The sequence below is a fragment of the Trichosurus vulpecula genome, chromosome 5 (assembly GCF_011100635.1).
Source record: "Trichosurus vulpecula isolate mTriVul1 chromosome 5, mTriVul1.pri, whole genome shotgun sequence".
NCBI classification, from domain to species: Eukaryota; Metazoa; Chordata; class Mammalia; order Diprotodontia; family Phalangeridae; genus Trichosurus; species Trichosurus vulpecula.
In genome coordinates this window covers 309,778,716-309,797,052 of record NC_050577.1, presented here as the reverse complement: position 1 = coordinate 309,797,052, position 18,337 = coordinate 309,778,716, and the positions used below count along the sequence as shown (strand labels likewise).

The following is an 18,337-nucleotide window of genomic DNA, read 5'->3' as shown; positions in this document are numbered from 1 at the left end:
GGGGAGGAGAGGCTGATTGCTGAAGGAGGTTTCCTGTGGCCCTGTGTATCGGCTGCATGATAAAGGGAAGCTTGTGCTGCCCGGCCTTGGTCCCTGAGCCCCTCCAAGTGGTTCTGCCCACCCACCAAAGCCATGAAGCATGAGAAGGGGGGCTGGGAGGGGGGGCAGAGCTAGGAGGCAGGCCTAGCTTCACATACAACTTTATTGGCCCATTTCCAGGGGTCAAAGGCAGAAGGCCCAGGCTGCCGCCGGGTGCCTGACCTGCCCGTGGACAACACTCTCCAGACAGAGTTCTATATGGACTTGTTGGTCTTCATGGAGTCCATGAGCAGTCTCAAGCGCTTAGGGAAGGAGAGCGTGAGGGGCAGGGCCTGACTGGGGCCCAGAACTTGGGCCTTGACCATCACTGGATTGGAGATCCAGGGCCGGAGAGCAGTATACATGGGTGAGTAAGTTAAGGCACTGCCTGGGGGCCAGGGCTGATCGGTGTGGGGCCACATCTGCGGGGAAGCACCTTTCCAAGGCCTGTAACCAGTGAACCAGATGCGGGGGGGAGTGGTCCTCATCCACCAGGGTCGATAAGAGGTGTGGGGCTTTGTGACCCAGGGTTTGTAAGTGGGGGGCCAGATCCAGGGTGGAGGAGTTCTCAAAGTTGTGGTGGTACGCCTGGTGGGAGGGGGTGGAGGAGTGGTTGTGGTCGTGGTCGTGGTTGTGGGGGGGGTCGTTGTCCGAGGAGGTAGGTCAGCAATGACAGAGGCCGGCCCAATCTTGGCAGCTATCCAGTCCAGAAAGTGCCAGGTGGATGTGTAGATGCCTGGCCGAAAGGCCCGGGCGCAGCCGACCCCCCAGCTTGTGACGCCGTCTACCACATAGGTGTCGCTATATCTGTCTTTACACATGAGTGGCCCACCGCTGTCCCCCTAGACAGAAGGGGCACTTGGTCAGGATAGCCTGGCCTGGGGGGAGCTGGGGGCTAGGATCTCCCTCCCATATTGGGGGTCTGGGTGAAGGGGATGAAGGGAGTCTGAGCATGAGACCCTGAGGGGAACCCCGGAGGACTTAAGGTCCTCTGGGGTGTGTGGGCCAGGTTACCTGGCAAGTGTCGATCCTTCCCTCCTGATAGCCAGCACAAAGGTTGTTGGGGTGAATGTACCCATAGTACCAGCGGCTTCCGTTGCATGTCCTTGTATCGATCATGTTAACCTGGGCTTCCTGTAGTATTTTGGATGGGGCGCCTGGTGCATCCAGAGGCCTGGGGTCAGCCAGCTGTCTGCCCAGGTCCCTGCCAGCCCATCTCCCCCCAGGGTGAGTCTCTCCCCACCTGATGTAAACTGCTGTGACCCTGGCATATTCTACCAGCCCCTGGGGTCCTCCCCGAATCCTTGGCCATGCCAAGCTCAGGGGGGTTGCTGCTGCTGCTGCTCGACACCAGTCTTAGCTTGCCTCCTCAGGGCTGAGAACAGAGGGCAGTACCTGGGCCTTTGAGCCTGAACGTTGCCCTCATATCTTCCCCTGTCCCCCCAAGAGGCATCCCAGGAACCCAGAGTCAGTGCCTAGAAGTGGGGGAGGGGTCATACCTGGGGAATAGAATGGGGGAAGGGGGCAGGGCCCCAGGTGCAAACTGAAGGTCTACAGAGCCTGAGATACCCCTGACCAAACTATGAGGTGCACCAGGCTTAGATGGCCCAGGAGAACAGAGGGCAGAGTGTGAGCTTACAGAGCCTCTCCCACGAGTGACACGTGGAGCCCAGCAGCACAGAGAGACATGGGCAGAAATGTCCGAGGCTGAGCTGGACGTCTCTAGTAGAGGGCCTCGGGGCTCCGTCCTTAGTTCTGTTCACATCTGCACTTTTATCATGACTAAAGCCTCAGGTGCTAAGTGGTTCAAATGTGTAGGTGGGAAGTTGGGTCCTGGAAGGTACCAGAGATCCCACCGTGCTGTTTGCTGGCTCCAGAAACACATTTCTTTTGACACTGAAATACAACCCATAGAAGGCTCCCAGGCATGAGTGAAAAATCATATAAGATTCCTGGAAAGAGGGACATCTGTGCTTGCTCACCAATGGATTTTTGCCACCTTCGTGGTATGGATAGGACTCTGAATCCATGATAAGGGGAAATGGAGGTCCCCTGCGGCTATTGGGGGTGGGGGCCATTGTGCTGGTCACATCTGAAGTGTGCCAGGCACATCCTCCCCCAGCGAGATCCATCAGCATTCCAAACCATCCATACAGGAAAAACCAAGTGGATGAAGGTCTATTGTCCAATCTCTGGTGTGCCATAAGTGGGACAAGAGCTAGTCCAGAAGTGAAGAGGAAGAGGGGAACGAAGGAGGAGGAGGCAGAGGAGGAGGAGGAGGGGAATGGAGGAGGAAGAGGCAGGTTGCATTTGGGAGATCATGCAATGCTTTTAACAACCTTAAGGTTTTCCATGAAACAAAAGCCCTACTTTCCAACTCCTATGATCTCACAACAATGCCTTACAAAGGCCTCTAGACTGAAGGCTGGAGGCACCCCTGAATGCCTGGGATGATATTAAAGCAGTGGTGCTAGCATGGGTGGCGCAGCAGTAAGAAAGGACAGAGGACAGTACACAGGCTCCACCGGAGACCACAAAGGGTTGGGACACCTTGAGGGTGGTTCTCCACATGTTGGGTATGATGCCCATGGAGGAATTCCTGGAGAGGTGGGCAACAGGTAGAAACCAAAGGTAGATAAGCAGCCTTCACACCAGAGGTGCTGGTCCTCCTGAACACTCCGCATACCCCGACTCCAAGAAGCCGGAGCATACACAGCAGCCACTCTCTAGTAAACCACCTCAGAAGATGTGCTAAACCAGGTTGAGGATAACTGAGGGGTCTCAAACCCATTGGTGAGTTTGGGGGTGTCTGCCCCAAGCATGCGAAGACTTCCCCCAATGGAATGAGTGGATGAGAACAGTTTGTTCCAAAAGCCACGAAGGTGGCTGACATGGGTGCCATGGAGAGCAAAGACACCAAGGTCGTCTGCTGCATCCCAGGCCATTGCTAGTCACCCAGACTTTTGCCTCGCCACTGGACTCCAATGACTCTGGAAGAGGGAGTGAGGCCAATGACCTGTGCGACTCTACCTCACTTAAATCCAATTCATGCACAAGTCAAGACGTCACCCTGTGATATTACTGCTCTTCTTTGAAAATGAAGGATCCACAGCAACATTTTCTGCAGCACGTGGACAGTGAAAGGGTTGCTATCTGTACTGGTGAATAACCTCAGCATTGTGACCATAGAGCCCTCAAAGTATGAAGCTTGGAGGGATATCTCTACTGTGGATGATAGAACTAAATACAAAAATAATAAAAATCCAACATGCTAAAGCCATGGGCTGCCCTTAAGAGATGTAAACAGGATGTGATTTCAGGTCCCTTCTGAGCCCAGTACATCCCAAGGATGCTGGGAAGCCACACAAGTGGGTTAGGTTTTGTATTCTTCCATTGTGCAGAAGCTGTGGAAGGAGCTCTTGATCTTGGCAGAGTAGCAGTAAGAAGTATCCTCCCCACGCTGCCCCCCAAAAAACTCTTTCAAAGAGATCTAGAAAACCGGTCAGACTAAATCCAATCAATCCATCCCGCAGGCCATTTTTCTAGATCTGCACAGGGAGATAGAGAGAGTAGTCTGAAGACACTGAGAACCTGGGCCAGAAATTCACCATGTGGGGGAGGCAAGACACTTCCTCATAACTTGAGTGGGTAAGGGAACAGATGCCAGCCTGATTCAGGATACCAGTCCAGGGCAGACCCAGGAGGGGACCTGTACCCAGGAATGGCACTCCAGTGTGAGAAGCAAGGTCTCAGCTTCAACCTCCAACTCAGTCGGAAGCCTGAAGCAGAACCTACAGGCAGGAATCCCAGACTTAAAGGGAGCCTGAAATTCTGTCCCTCTGAAAGAGCAGGGATTCCCAGCTGGCTGATTTAGACTGAGTCAACAGCAGTCTACTGAAACTCCAAACAGAGATATTGCTCCAACCCAAACCCAGACTTGCAGAGCTCAGACCAGTGGGGCAGTGATTAGACTTTGTCCTGGATCAGACACCTTCGGGATTACTAAAAACTTGCAGACTGCCCTAAAATTCTGAAACAACACAATACTCAATATACATCAAGACTGGAACTCCAAGAACACTCAAGAAAGCAAAAGCAGGTCCAGCCCAGACATTCCCTCCAGAAGTGTACAGAGCCTGACCCCAACAAAGTCTGAAGCTGGGAAACAGGCTGGAATAATTAGCATACAAAAAACAAATCCCACCATACAAAGCTGTTGTGGTGCTGGGGACACTCAAAACACAAACCCAGAAGAAAAAAAAACTGACTTCAAGCAAAGCCTCAGAGAAAAACAGCTGGGGCACAAATTCAGTAGAATTCCTTGAAGAGATGAAACAAGAAATTTTTAAGTATTATCTTCCTTTAAATTTTTTACAAATGTAATTGGAGCATTAGAAGAAAAAAAATGAAAAAGAAATGAGAGCTATGGACAAAAGAACTAACAAGGAAATTAACAGCATGGCACAAGATGTACAAAATCTTGCCCAAACAAAAAGCTCCCTAAAAATTAGAATGGATCAAATCGAATCTAATGATTCTATAGGACAAGAAATATTAAATCAAAGTTAAAAAACTGGAAAAAATAGAAAATGTAAGGTTATCTCATAGCAAAAACAACTTGGAAAACAGATAAGAAAAAATTCAAGAATTATTGGAAAACTTGAAAGCCATGATGAAAAAAGAGTATAGATAGATATATGATTTCAAGAAATCTTAAAAGAAAATCACCCAGATCTCTTAGAACCAGAGGACAAAGTGAAAGAGAAGAAAAATCCATCAGTCACCTTCTGAAAGAAACCCCAAAATGAAAACTGCCAGGAACATCGCAGCCAAAATCCAGAGCTTCCAGACCAAAGAAAAAATACTGCAAGCAACCAAAAAGAAAGAGTTCAAGTACCAAGGTACCACAGCCAAGATCACATACAATTTACCAGCCACCACTATTAAAAAAACAGAGAGCTTGGAATATGTTATTCTAAAAGGCAAAGGATATGAACTCCCAGCCAAGAGTAACTTACCCAGCAAAACTGAGTATAATCCTACAGGGAGAAAAATAGATCTTTAATGAAATAGAGGATTTCCCAGTATTCCTGATGAAAAGACCAGAACTGTGTAGAAACTTTGAAACGCAAACACAGGGGTGAAGAAAAACATAAAAGGGTAAACATGAATGAACAGTCATAACGAGCTAAACAATGATAAACTACTTCACTCTAGCAGGGGAATTGACGCTTGCATTCCCTCTGGACTCTATCATTATCATGGGTCATAGAGGGAGGCTAATTAGACGGAAGGTTAGGAAGCGGTTCTATTATGTCTCTATAACTGTAAAAGAAGACTAGAATGAGAGAGGAAGATGAATACACATGAATTACTTCATGTAATCAGGGTGAGCAAGTAAAAATCTATCCAAACTAGGAGTAGGTGGAGAAAGTGACTGACCCTTGAACTTCACTGTTATGTGAACTGGACAAAGGAGGAAAGAACAAACACACACCCAGTCACACACACACACACACACACACACACACACACACGACATCCAGAAATATATTTCACTCAACATGAAAATAGGAGGGAAAGGGGAGAATGAAGAAGGGTAAATTTTAGTTTAGTCTGCAGCAAAACAAAGAAGTGCAAAATGTCATCTCTTTTTGTGAGGGCAAAGAATTAGGAACTGAGGGGACAGTGTCCATCAACTAGGGACTGACTGAACAAGTTGTGGTCTATGATTGTGATGTAATAAATAATGAAGGGGATGGTTTTAGAGAAACCTAGGAAGATATGTATGAACTGATCAGAGTGAAGTGACCAGAACCAAGAACATAGAGTACATGATGGTAATGATATTGTAAAGACCAACTTAGAAAGACATAGGAACCCTAATGAGCGAAATGACCAAGCATGATTGCAGTGGAATAACAATGAAGTGAGCTAAAGAGGAAACCCTTTATTTTATTTTATGTTATTATGTTATTTTGGATATGGCCAATGTGGAAACTTGCTTTATGTCATTATACATGTTTTCAACAGGTTGTGGAGGGGCACATACTTTTCTTTATCTTTTATTTGAAGAGTGAGGGAGAGAGAGAGGAAGATTTTTGCTGATTGAAAAAAAAAGTTAATTGAAAAAAATTAATTGAGTCATGCCATTCACGGGCCTATTTCCTGATTCCTAACATCACCTGTTTCCAGAACGGAAGCTAGCACTAGACAGCTGTGGGCTGTGTAATGCCATGTGCAAACACTTCTTCTCAGGAAGCCATCAAGTATAGTGTCTACTCAGGGCCTATTGAAAATATAAGTAAGCCAGCCTCTAGAGCTGTTCATTAAGAGTGTCTTAGCTTCTCTTGAAGCCAACAAAGAAGAGGGCTGTGGCCTTCGGGAACAGCATTTGCCAGGCCTGATGAGATGCTTCCCCATTCCTTCTCCACCAAGATTATGGCATCTGAAGAAGGCCTAGGACTAAAGAAAACAGGCTTGCCTGTTTCATCCCTATGGACACTGACCAGCTCTTGAGGACCAGATCTTGAGACCTTGAGTGAAGTCGTTTGAGTGGAGGGGAAAGGTGGAGCTGGGAGATCCTGACTGAACCACAACTCAGCGACTGTCACTGTGTGAAGCTCCAGGATTGGTCATGGGGGCCTGGGGGGTGGGGTGCTAGAGACCCAGAGGTGGAATTCAGCATCTGGAACAGAAGGAAGAGGGAAACCAGGAAGGCTAGCAGTCACTCAGCCAATCAACAGTGATGAAGAATCTACTCTGGACTTCAGAGGACAGTCCCTGACCTCAGGCAACTTCCATTTGTTGAGGGTAGGGGGACAGCGTGGCCACAGAGCAGATGGTCTCAGATGAGAAGCAAACACAAGGCAGTTCTGGGGCCTAGAGCTAGCCGGATCAGGAAACTCATCTTGCTGAGGAAGAAGGGAGCAGCTCTAAGGGTGACGGAGAGGAAAGAGAGCCTTCCAGGCCAGGAGTAAGATGTGAGTCTGGGCAGGTGGGGGGTGGGGTCAGGAGCAGGTAGAAAAGGGCTCTCCAATTGCCCCTCAGCATTCTGGAGGCAGCTGTGTGCCCACCGAGGCCTGGCCTCAGTGCGTGTGGTCATCCTCCTGCCAGGCTGCCCATGGCCATGTCCATTGCCCACCAATCACTGTTCAGAGACCAGAGGGCTTTGTCATTAGGAGGTTCGCTGTCCTGAAGGTGAAGTTCCTGAGGAATTCTCTCAACTACACCTATAGATAGAACCAAATTTCCTTGGAGCACGCCACCGTTCCGATCCACATTGGGGTGAAGGTGGCGACCACCCCACCTTTTCATCTTGCCAAGCTGCCAGGGGGTAAATCCCTTGGCTTCTCCTTGTGCTGTGTTGGCATACAGCCCCTTGGCTAGCTGGCTGTTCATCGCATGCCCAGCCCAGGCCCTTAGCTCCCAGCAGGCATGCTGTGGTTTACATTCCTTCTCACACCCAACGTGGTGTCACTTGGCATTTGGATTCTTCTGAGACTGTCCATTTTTTTCCCCATGACAAAGAGAATAAATGGAGAATATGGGGCTTAGGAAGCCATTTTCTGTGGTTGTGAGAAGCTTGGCATCATTGAAAAGTGCTACAGAATCTCCTAATCTTGATATAGAACAACCAACTCCTCCTGGACTCTGGGTTTGCTTCGGTGTTGCCCTGACACACCTGTCCAACACATGGCTACTGCTGAGCTGTTTGCAGGGGCTGTCCATCCCCCCACAGAGTGTAACCTCGGTGTCATGCACGTATCATCCACTTTGTGTTTCCTACTAAAAGATCAGGCCAATCTCGTTTAAATGACTATGGATTTCTTTCCATGTGAAATGGCAAACCACTCCAGGATCTTTGCTAAGAAAACCCCAAATGGGGTCACAAAGAGTCAGACAAGACTGAAAAATGACCCAACAACAGCAACATTTCATTCCAGAGGCTTTGTAGTGTTACAGGTTAATAACACCTTCTCTAAACAGCAGCATCTGGAGAACCCCGCTACCCCAGAGAATCTCTCTTCTCTTTAGGGTCCATCCAGGATGTCATCAGTAATACTGGTGAATGCCTTCTGTGACCAGACCCTGGGTTAGGCCTCCTTTGATGGTGACCCTCAGTTCCTCATTGACAGAAATCTATCTCCCTGGTTAAAAACAAAAACCACAGGGTAAATCCTTTTTTTTTTTTTTTCATTTTAATACCCTGGGCGCATTTCTTCCTGCCGCTTAATCATCCTTTAATCCACAAACCAGGGATGCAGCAGAATTTTCTGGTCTTTATACCTTGGACAGACCAGGCCCTGTCAACATGTTGATTGTTATACAAAGTCATCTGCAAAAACTTTCCTCCTCTTGACCGACATTTGCACAAATAGTTCTCAGCATGATGTCCTTAGACAAGAAAGGAGGAGGTGCACTTAGGCCAGGAATTGTTGCTGGGTGCAGGGGAGTGGGCTGGACATCGAATTCTTAGAGGAGTCTTGAACATATCATTAAAGGGTTGGCTTATTAGTGTTTCAAAAGAAAAGCAGCGATTGTTGAGCTTGCTTTCATCCAGTAGAAGCCATGACTAAGCAGGATGATTTCAGAAAAACCTGGAAAGACTTATATGAACTGATACAAAGTGAAGAGAACAGACCAGGAGAACATTGTACACAGCAACAGCAGCATTGTAAGATGAACAATTGTGAATGACTTAGCTATTGTTAACAATACAAGGATCCAAGACAATCCCAAAGGTCTTGTGATGAAAGAAGATATCCACCTCCAGAGAGAGAACTTGGGTTGGCTAAATATGGCCTGAAGCAGACAAGATTTCTTTGTTTCTCTTTTTCTTTTTCTTCCTTCCTTCTTCTTTCTTTTTCTCTCCTTCTGTCTCCATCTTTCTGCCTTTCCTTCTTTCCTTCCTACTTTCTTTCTTTCTTCAAGTCTTCTCACACAAAATAAGTAATATGGAAATTTTTACAAGATTGCATGTGAAATCACACTTACATGTATAACCTGTATCAGACTGTTTACTGTCTCAGAAAGGGGGTACATGAGGGAGGGAGGGAGGAAGGGATAGGTTTTGGAATTCAAAACTTTTTTTAAAAAACAATGAATGTTAAAACTTGTTTTTAGATGCAACTGGGGAAAAATAAAATATTATAAAAATAATAAATCGTGACAAATTAGCTTTCCTTCCTTTGTTGACAGGCAGTCAGGAGATTCCATGAGACATTTGCAAAGGACTGTAGACCATCCTGGACAAGCTGGAGAGATATAACCTCACTAGCAGTTCCATTACATGGCTTTAACCTGACTGACTGGCCCTGGGAATGGATTCATGTTCATGTGGAAGGAGGTCTCCTGTGGAGGACCCCAGGGACACATGGTTAGTTGGGTAAAGGTGTGGAAGGCAGGCTTCTCAGATGTGCAGATGCTCCACATTGGGAGAAGAGAACACACCCATCGGATGATGGAATCAGGACTGTCCCAGGCCACCCAGGGAGGCAGAGGCAAACATTTCTGGGATGCCAGTCCATTGAGCTGGCTCTCTCTGGTATGGGAGAGAGCTCTGGAGCCAACTGTGGTTCTATATAGATGGGAATGATAAGGAGTGGTAGAGATAGGGGTGGAGTTGGAACCCACAAGGGATGCCCGTAATCTTCCCCCTTTTGGAGGACAAATGATCCCATGTCTGTTCTGCCCTGGATGACTCAAGCTTTAGGGTTTTCTGGTCACAGGGCGTGCTTTGACATGAGCACTATGGTAAGGGGGTGTGTTGTCCACCCCTTGAGTTTGCAGTGAATGATGTCTCTTGGGAAAGATGGCTCCGTCTTTGGAAGCATTGGGTGTTGGGAAGTGAATAAAAGAGCTGGTGGATGCTGAGTCCACGGGCAAAGTTGGCCAGGAAAGCTGGCCCAGACCCAAAGAGCCAACACAGCTGTGGAATCATGCCACATCCTCATGACCCCAATCTTTGTGACGACCCCCAATGATCCCAGAAGTCCCCTGTGTTTAGCATCACCTTCCATGTCCCCCATGATGCCTTTGATTCCCATCATTCTTGTGACTGCCTTGTGGCCCCTGAAGCCCCCCTCCCTTGTAGCTTCCATGACCCCCTCGACTTTACCAATGCCCTATCCCAGACTTACCCCCTTCCACTTTGTACCCCCAGCCAGCAATATAACACTTCTCCTCTGGCTTGACTGGGGCCTCACCAGGTCGAGGCAGGCAGGCAATACGGGCCAGGTCCCCACACTGTATTGGTCTGTCCAGCTGGATCAGTGCAATGTCATTTTTCTGAAACTGCTTATTGTAATTTTCATGTAATATAATCTTGATGGGCTTTCGCTCCTGCACTTTGGGGTCCATGGGGCCATAGGTCCACCCGATCTGAATCTCCCATGCACCAACCAACATCCGCCACATGTTCAAGTTACTGGGGAAGGAATCAGTGAGGAGCCAGAGTCACCTCAGGTAAGGAAGGGAGGGAGGGAAGGCAAAGAAGACAAGATGAGAGGAGGAGGAAAAGAGGGAAGGAGGAAGAGAGAGAGAGAGAGAGAGAGAGAGAGAGAGAGAGAGAGAGAGAGAGAGAGGAGAAAGAGAGAGGGAGGGAGTGATGGAGGGCAAAGATGACAAGAAGAGAGGAGGAAAGGAGGAAGACAGAGACAAAGACAGAGAAACCACAACCCCTTCACTGCAGGTGTCCTAGGCAGGGCTACCATACATACACACAGAGACAGAAATGGAAGAGGAGAGAGAAGAGAGAGAAACCAGGACCCTTCATCAAGGGTTTGGTTAGGCAGGGTTCCCCCAGAGACAGACAGACAGAAAAAAGAGAAACCCCCCTGGAGAGAGAGCCCCCCTGGGGAGGGAAACCACTCTTGCCCCCTCCACCCCTCGCCTCAGCTCACTCACCTTTCATTTTTACCAAAGCAGTGGGCAGCAGTGAGAACCCAAGTCGGAGCTATGAGTGAGCCCCCACAGACATGGTACCTATACTTGCCATTCCAGTATACGACCTGTATACTGACTATCCAGGGCCAAGCCCCTGGGCGCGCATCCACGCCTCCGACGATCCGAGTGCCAAATGTCTTGGCCAATGGCCTCTGTCCACAAAGGCCCCTAGTGGGAGAAGAGGTCATGAAGTGACCACAGACCTTGGGCTGAACCACCCTTGGCCCCCGCTCTCCCTGGGAGACAGGCTTGCCTTGGTCCCCACTCCCAATAGGAGCCCCTGGGAGGGAAAGGAGGAGGAGGGGTCCATCCATTGCTCCCCTAAGGTGCCTAGGCCCTCCCCACTCCCTCCTTCCCTATGTCTCTGCTTACGAGCATGATGTATCGGCATTAGCCCCCACAGTCCCCAGGAGGGACAGGAGCACTATCTGCCACAACATCCCAGTCCCCACAATCCTCCAGCCTGTGCTGAAAGCCTGGAAGAATTCTCAATGTCTATTCCTCCGGCCAATCCCAGACCTGAGCCTCTGTGATGCCAGAAGAGAATGTGGGGGGAGGGGCCCCTCAAGACCAGAGAGGGTGCGTGTGGCCCCCATTCCTGTGGGACCTCTGAAATCCACAAAGCATTTGCCTCACAAAAACCCCATGAGGCACATGGTACATGTAGAATCCACCCACCTAAATGATAAAGAAGCAGAGGTTCAGAAAGAGTCCTAGCATTGGAAGGGGCTACTGAAATCTGCCCCCCACCCAGACTAAGTGAGGCTGTACAGCCTTGTGGACAAATGTCCTTCCCCCAGGCTGTGTATGTCTGACTCAGAGACCACATGTGAGATCGGCAAATGGGCTGGGGTGGATCGGAGGGAACTTCTGCCAAGGCTGCCTCTCTCTGTGTATTATCCCCCATTAGATCTGAAGCCCTGGTATTTATATCTGTGGTGCTTAGTATAGGACCTGGCACAGTGTGAACATTCACCTTCTCATTGACTCCTATTCATCAGCAGGACTGGCCTCAATAGAGGCCCCTCTACCTGTACCAGGTCTAAACCTATATTATAAAGCAGCAGTCATCAAAACAATCTGGTACTGCTAAAAAATAGAGTGGTGGATCAGAGGAATAGGTTAGATACACAAGACATGATAGCCAATGACTATAGTAATCTACTGTTTGATAAACTCAAAGACTCCAGCTTCTAGAAAACAATTTGGCAGAAAATAGGCATAGACCAACATCTTACACTGTTGACCAAGATAAGGTCAAAATGGGTACATGATTTAGACATGAAGGGTGATTCCATAAGCAAATTGGGAGAGCAAGGGATAGTTTGCCTTTCAGATCTATAGAGAAGGGAAGAATTTATGACCTAACAAGAGAGAGAGAACATTACAAAATGCAAAATGGATAATTTTTATTACATTAAATTTAAAAGTTTTTGCACAAATGAAAACAATGCAACCAAGATTAGAAGGGAAACAGAAAGCTGGGAAACAATTTCTACAGCCAGAATTTTTGATGAAGGCCTCATGTCTCAAATATATCAAAAAATGAATCAAATTTATAAGAATACATGTCATTCCCCAGTTGATAAATGGTCAAAGGATATGAACAGGCAGTTTTCAGAAGAAGAAATTAAAACTATCTATAGTCATATGAAAAAATGCTCTGAATCACCATTGATTACAGAAATGCAAATTAAAACAACTCTGTGGTACTACCTCACTCCTATCAGATTGGCTAATATGACAAAACAGGAAAGTGATAAATGTTGGAGAACATGTGGGAAAAGTGGGACACTAATGCATTGTTGGTAGAGTTGTGAACTGATCCAACCATTCTAGAAAGCAGTTTGGAACTATGCCAAAAAGGCTATAAAATTGTGCATACCCTTTGATTCAGCAATATCACCACTAGGTCTGTCTCCCAAAGAGATCATAAAAAAGGGGAAAAGATCCATATGTACAAAAATATTTATAGCAGCTCTTTTTTGTGGTGGCAAAGAATTGGAAATTGAGGTGATGCCCATCAATTGGGGAATACCTTAACAAGCTGTGGTATGTGAATTAATGGCACACTATCATGCTATAAGAAATGATGAGCAGGTGGATTTCAGACTTGCATGAACTGATGCTGAGTGAAGTGAACAGAACCAGGACAACACTGTACACATTAACAGCAACACTGTGTGACGACTGACTTCACTCTTCTCAGCGATGCAAGGACGTAAAACAATTCCCAAAGACTCATGATGGAAAATGCCATCCACATCCAGAGAAAGAACTGGGGGTCTGAACGGAGATCAAAGCACACTCTCTTCACTTTTTGGTTTTCTTTCCTGTGCTTCTCCCCTTTTGTGCTGATTCTTCTTTCACAACATGACTAATGTGGAAGTATGTTCAATAGACTGTATATGTATAACCTATATCAGATTGCTTGCTGTCTTGGGGAGGGATAGGGAAGGGAGGAAGGAGGAAACTTTGGAACTCAAAACCTTATAAAAATGAATATTGAAAACTGTCTTTACATGTAATTGAAAAATAAAATAAAATACTATTAAGTGCAAAAAAGGCTACCAGAAATAAAATCAGCTACTTTGATAAAACAAGGCCCCTCTCCGTCCTCTTTCCTATCTTCTCCAGCACATCCCTGCCTTAGAAGGGGTGGGAAATCAGATACATGACCACCTTCTTTGGTGTCACCCATCTGCCACTGAGCGGCACACTTTGCCAAGGAAGCCAATTTATGCCCTGAAGAGTATGCCTAGGCAGCTGCGGGATAGGGAATGGAAAACTGGCCTCAGAAAGCCCTGTGTTCAAGTTCCTGGCTGCAGGACCCCTCAAGTCTCCGGCCAACTCTCTAAGATGGCAGATTACAGAGAAAATGCCAACCTGCTCTCATTTGGGAGCTCTGTATTTCACACACAGGTCTAGCTCCTGCCCTGGAGACATTCAAACATTTATAAAGCACTTGTTGTGTGTAGAGGCCCAAGGCTTCCACCTCACCACTCAGTCTTGACATTGGAGGGCCCTCTTCCTAGGGATACTGCACCAATTTGTGGAAGAATGCCCCTTCTTGCTTGACCACCCATTCTTAGTAATTCTCTTTTCAAAAGGCTCCCGGGGTCCACTTGTTCAAGTTCAAGGGATCTCAGCTCCTAGAACCCTGACAGCAAGTCAGCTGCTCTTCCAGGGACCCCAAAACACGGAGGGAGGCAGGTGCCTAGCGTCATCCGGCCATCTCAAGACTGGGTACATCTTCACTCTGATGATGGTCTGAGTGACATCTCCTGGAGACACCCTCTTCTCTGTAAGGGCACTGACCTCCAGGAACCCTCACAGGCAGGAGGGCTCAGACACCCTAGGGGAGCACAAGTAAGCAATCCCACAACCCCCACCTGGCACAACCTGGGCTGAGCTCCCAGGAACACCCTCTTCACCACCTCCCTCCTCCAGAGCCATGGATTGGGATCCCGAGCCTCCATCTGGGGCCAGCAGCTGTGATGCTACATTCATAGATCCAGACCTAGGAGGGAGATCAGACCATCCAGCCTCATGCCTTTATTTTACTGAAGAGGATCTGAGGAATGGGAGCCTGGCAATGGTTTGCTGGTGTTTGTTCATGGGACAGCCTGGGACTGACCCCCTGAGCTGAGGGCTCATTCACCTGCCTGGGAGAGCAAAGGGAGAGCTCTGGACATTGGAAAGCGAGGGGCCCCTAGGAGGGAGCTGGGCAGTAACCAAAGAACTAAGATGTAAATGGGGTGCCCCAGAGACGCGAGCCCAAGCCTGAGGGAGCCTCAAAGGGATGCAGATGGTGAGTGTGCCCTCACTGCCCTGTGCTCCAGAGCTTGGGGCTTGGGGCCAGGATTCTCCTTTGGCAGGGGACACGCCCCTTCCAGCTAGGGCTCTGAGAAAAGCAGAGCGGGCCTTTTGGGGAGGGCAGAAAGCCAGACCAGGCTAGGTGGTCTCTCTCCCATGGAGACCCTAAGGACCCCTGGGCCTCGGCTCAGCAGTGTCCAGCACCTCCCGAAGTGACCCACGCCCCCAAGTGACAGAATGGTTTGGAGTCGCTGCTTTTTAAGCCTAAGGACCCAGGGAGCGTGCAGGGGAGAAGAAAGAGCAGCCCTCTTTTGGGGGGTGATCGTGCTCTGAGCCTGGCTACATCTCGTCTGTGCAAATGCCTCAGTGAGACAGAGCTGGAGTTACAGGGTTTTCATTGCACTGAGGGGGCAGCAGCAGGACAAACCCCACGGCAACAAGGATACTACTACGAATAACCTACATTAACACAGCATCTCAAGGCTTGCAAAGCAAGTTAGGAACTATTATTATCTCCATCTTATAGACGAGAAAACTGAGGCACAGAGAAGCTGAGTGGGAATTGCCCAAGGTCACACAGCTAGTACGTATCCAAGACAGGATTTGAACTCAGGTCTTCCTAACTCCAAGTCTAGCCTTCTAGCCATGAAGCTTTTGTTCAGGGGACAGCCCTCACAAGTCCATTTGGGCCTTTCTTGGCAGAAATCCTGAAGGGGTTTGTCATTTCCTTCTCCAGCTCATTTAACAATGAGGAAATTGAGGTAAACGGTGAAGTGACTTGCCCAGGGTCACACTGCTAGGAAGTGTCTGAATCCAAATTTGGACTCACCGAGAGGAGTCTTCCTCATCTTCAGGCAGCCAGGGAGCAATGAGGAGACATCTGCATACTGGATGGTGCTCCGGTGTCATAGTATTAAAGCAGAGCTTCTGATCCTGGGGTCCACGGATAGACTTCGGAGTCTGTGAATGTGGATGGAAAAAAAATCCCACCTCGATTTTCACTACCCTCCAGCTGAAGCTGCCATGCCCCTGATGGGACTCTGGGGGCCCCTCCCCTCTCCGGGATGTTCCCCCTTCTCAATGACCCCCAGATCCCCAGGGTCCATCAATGCTCCACAGGAAGATCTGCCCCAGAGTGGGCAGAGGCTGGCTCAGAGGGCTGTGTGTCCCAGTAAAAAGGAGAGCATCCTCTTGGGAGAGGGAAGAAGGGCAGGTCCTCAGCCCAGTGCCACCAGTAAAGCTGCTGATGGGCAAAGGAGCTGGCTTGAACTGTGGGGCCCAGGGGAAAGCCCTGGTGCCCTGGCACCTGAGCCGAAGGGCCTGAGATGGAAAGAAAGCAGCCAGTGGGCACAAAGGTCAGTGTGCAGAGGACCATGCTGGATGGGCAGGAGCCAGGACTGTAGGAAAGTGTCCACTGGGCCCAGGCCTGGAAAGTGTGGGAGAGCCTAGAGTCCAAGGCCGCCACTTGAGGGCAGGACAGTGAGATCCCGGCTGGGCTGCAGACTGGTTGCTTGTGGCAGTGGAGGGTCTGGACTCCGCTCTCTGGGTGGCCTAGAGTTCTTTCTACCATCCCAACCCACCCTGGGCCCCTGCCCAGTTACAGGGCCCAGGGTAGGAAGGGGGCCCTTGGGGTCCAAAGTCAGCTTCCCAGATCTGCCATTCATTGTGAACTTCCTCCCTCCCAGTTTTTGTCTCTCTCCAACTCCACTGCTTGCTGCTCCTTTCCCACCCCTGGCTGGAGGAAAGGTGGGCTGGTGAAAGGCAGTGCCTGGGGGGCCTTGTGCTTGACAGGCTCTTTGTGAATGCGATCAGCAGGTGGCGGTGAAGAGCTAGGCTGGCTGAGCCCGCTGGACTGCTCGGTCCTCTTCAGGCGTCTGGGAGTCTGTTAAAGGGCAGGCAGCTACAGCCTTGGGGTTCAAGACAATGGTGGAGCAATCAGGTGGGCTGGAGCAATCAGAGGCTTCCCGGAGGAGGCAGTATGTGAGCTGAGGCTCGAGAACTTAAGGAGATGGGAGGATGGGCATTAGATGAACCAGGCACAGGGTGCACCCCCTGTCAGCAGGACTCAGGGGGATGGGGCCTGCCTGGACCAGAGGAAGGGATGGGTGAGCAAGGGTGAGGAAAGGAAGGCTGGAGCCAGGCCTCAAATGCTAGGACCACACACTGGTCTTTTCTCCTGGGAGATTTTCTGGAAGGGAAATTTTCTGTAAACAGGCTTAGGAGTGGACTTTCTCTCACTGGCTCCTTCTCAGGACTATTGTTAGGAAAAGCCTTTGGAGCCCTGAAAGAGGTTGAGGTGCTCTGGTTCTTATCCTCAGCTAGGGAACTCTAATGATCACCTGGGTGTCCTGGACTAGAGAGAGAGAGAGACAGAGACAGAGAGACAGAGAGAGACAGAGACACAGAGAGAGAGAGAGAGACAGAGACACAGAGACACAGAGACAGAGACAGAAATAAAGACAGAGACAGAGAGACACAGAGACAGAGACAGAGGAGAGGTAAAGAAAGAAGGAGAGAGAGACAGAGAGAGAGAGAGAGAGCACTGAGCAAAGCTGTAACTAGGTGGAATGCTTGGGTCCTTCTTCTAGGGTACTGATGTCCAGAGATAAACCTGTTTTAGAAATATTGATTTAGCAGCAATGTGGAGAATTGATTGATGAGGAGGGAGCAGAAAGAAGGAAGGAGGGAGGGAGGGAAGGAAGGAAGGAAGGATCGAGGGAAGGAAGGAAGGAAGGAAGGAAGGAGGGAAGGAAGGAAGGAAGAAAGGAAGGAGGGAGGGAAGGAAGGAAGGAAAGAAGGAAGGAAAGAAGGAAGGAAGGAAGGAAGGAAGGAGGAAGGAAGGAAGGAAGGAAGGAAGGAAGGAAGGAAGGAAGGAAGGAAGGAAGGAAGGAAGGAAGGAAGGAAGGAAGGAAGGAAGGAGGGAGGGAGGAAACAAGCATTTATATAATACCTACTTTGAATTAATAAACATTAAGCACCTACTAAGTGCTGCACTTTTACAAACATATCATTTGACCCTCACAAAAACCCTTCCAGGTGGGTGCTATTAATATCCCTATTTTACAGAAAACTGAGGCAGACAGAAACTAAGGACTTGCCCCCGGTCTCATGGCTAGTCAATGTCTGTGGCCACATTTGAACCTGGGTCTTCCTGACTCCAGGCCCAGCTCTCTACTGAGGCACAGAGACTTGTTAGTTGTTTAGAACATAGTCAAGACCAGGTGCGTAGAGTTTATTCTACTGCTGTAAGTCTGTGAGTGGAGAAGAGCGGGAGAGTGTGGGAAAGGTGAGATGGGGTCAAATGGTCTCTGATTGGCTGAGGATGGGGCTGGGACAAAGAAGAAGGAGAGGCCAGAGTCAGGGACCGCAGGGTCAAGCAAGATGGCCGTGGCCTCTCAGAGCAGGCTTGGGAGTCTGTTGGGGACAGAGCAGGAGCTGCCACCTCCGGCCAGGACTTGCCTGGTCCTGGCCCTGTGGGCAGTGGTGAGCATCTGAG

The 18,337-nt window shown here is 49.0% G+C and overlaps 1 protein-coding gene across 1 annotated transcript; it reads right to left on the bottom strand.

Annotated features, from left to right (window-relative positions):
• Window positions 1-293: 293 nt before the first annotated feature.
• LOC118851405 (acrosin-like) lies at window positions 294-11,465 on the bottom strand. The gene is made up of 5 exons (XM_036760843.1): window positions 11,398-11,465; window positions 10,987-11,193; window positions 10,221-10,507; window positions 1,093-1,235; window positions 294-920 (listed from the first exon to the last, which is right to left on the bottom strand). Exons 1-5 carry the CDS (start codon window positions 11,463-11,465, stop codon window positions 294-296), a joined length of 1,332 nt encoding a protein of 443 aa, XP_036616738.1.
• Between the last annotated feature and the right edge of the window lie 6,872 nt (window positions 11,466-18,337).

What these genes read in the sequence shown, in the direction of transcription:
- LOC118851405 (XM_036760843.1), bottom strand. Translation starts at nt 11,465, where the DNA reads ATGTTGTGGCAGATAGTGCTCCTGTCCCTCCTGGGGACTGTGGGGGCT. An exon ending in AATGCCGATACATCATGCTC is followed by an intron (nt 11,194 to 11,397) that starts GTAAGCAGAGAC and finishes TTCTCCCACTAG; the next exon opens with GGGCCTTTGTGGACAGAGGC. An exon ending in GAAGGATCGACACTTGCCAG is followed by an intron (nt 921 to 1,092) that starts GTAACCTGGCCC and finishes CCTTCTGTCTAG; the next exon opens with GGGGACAGCGGTGGGCCACT.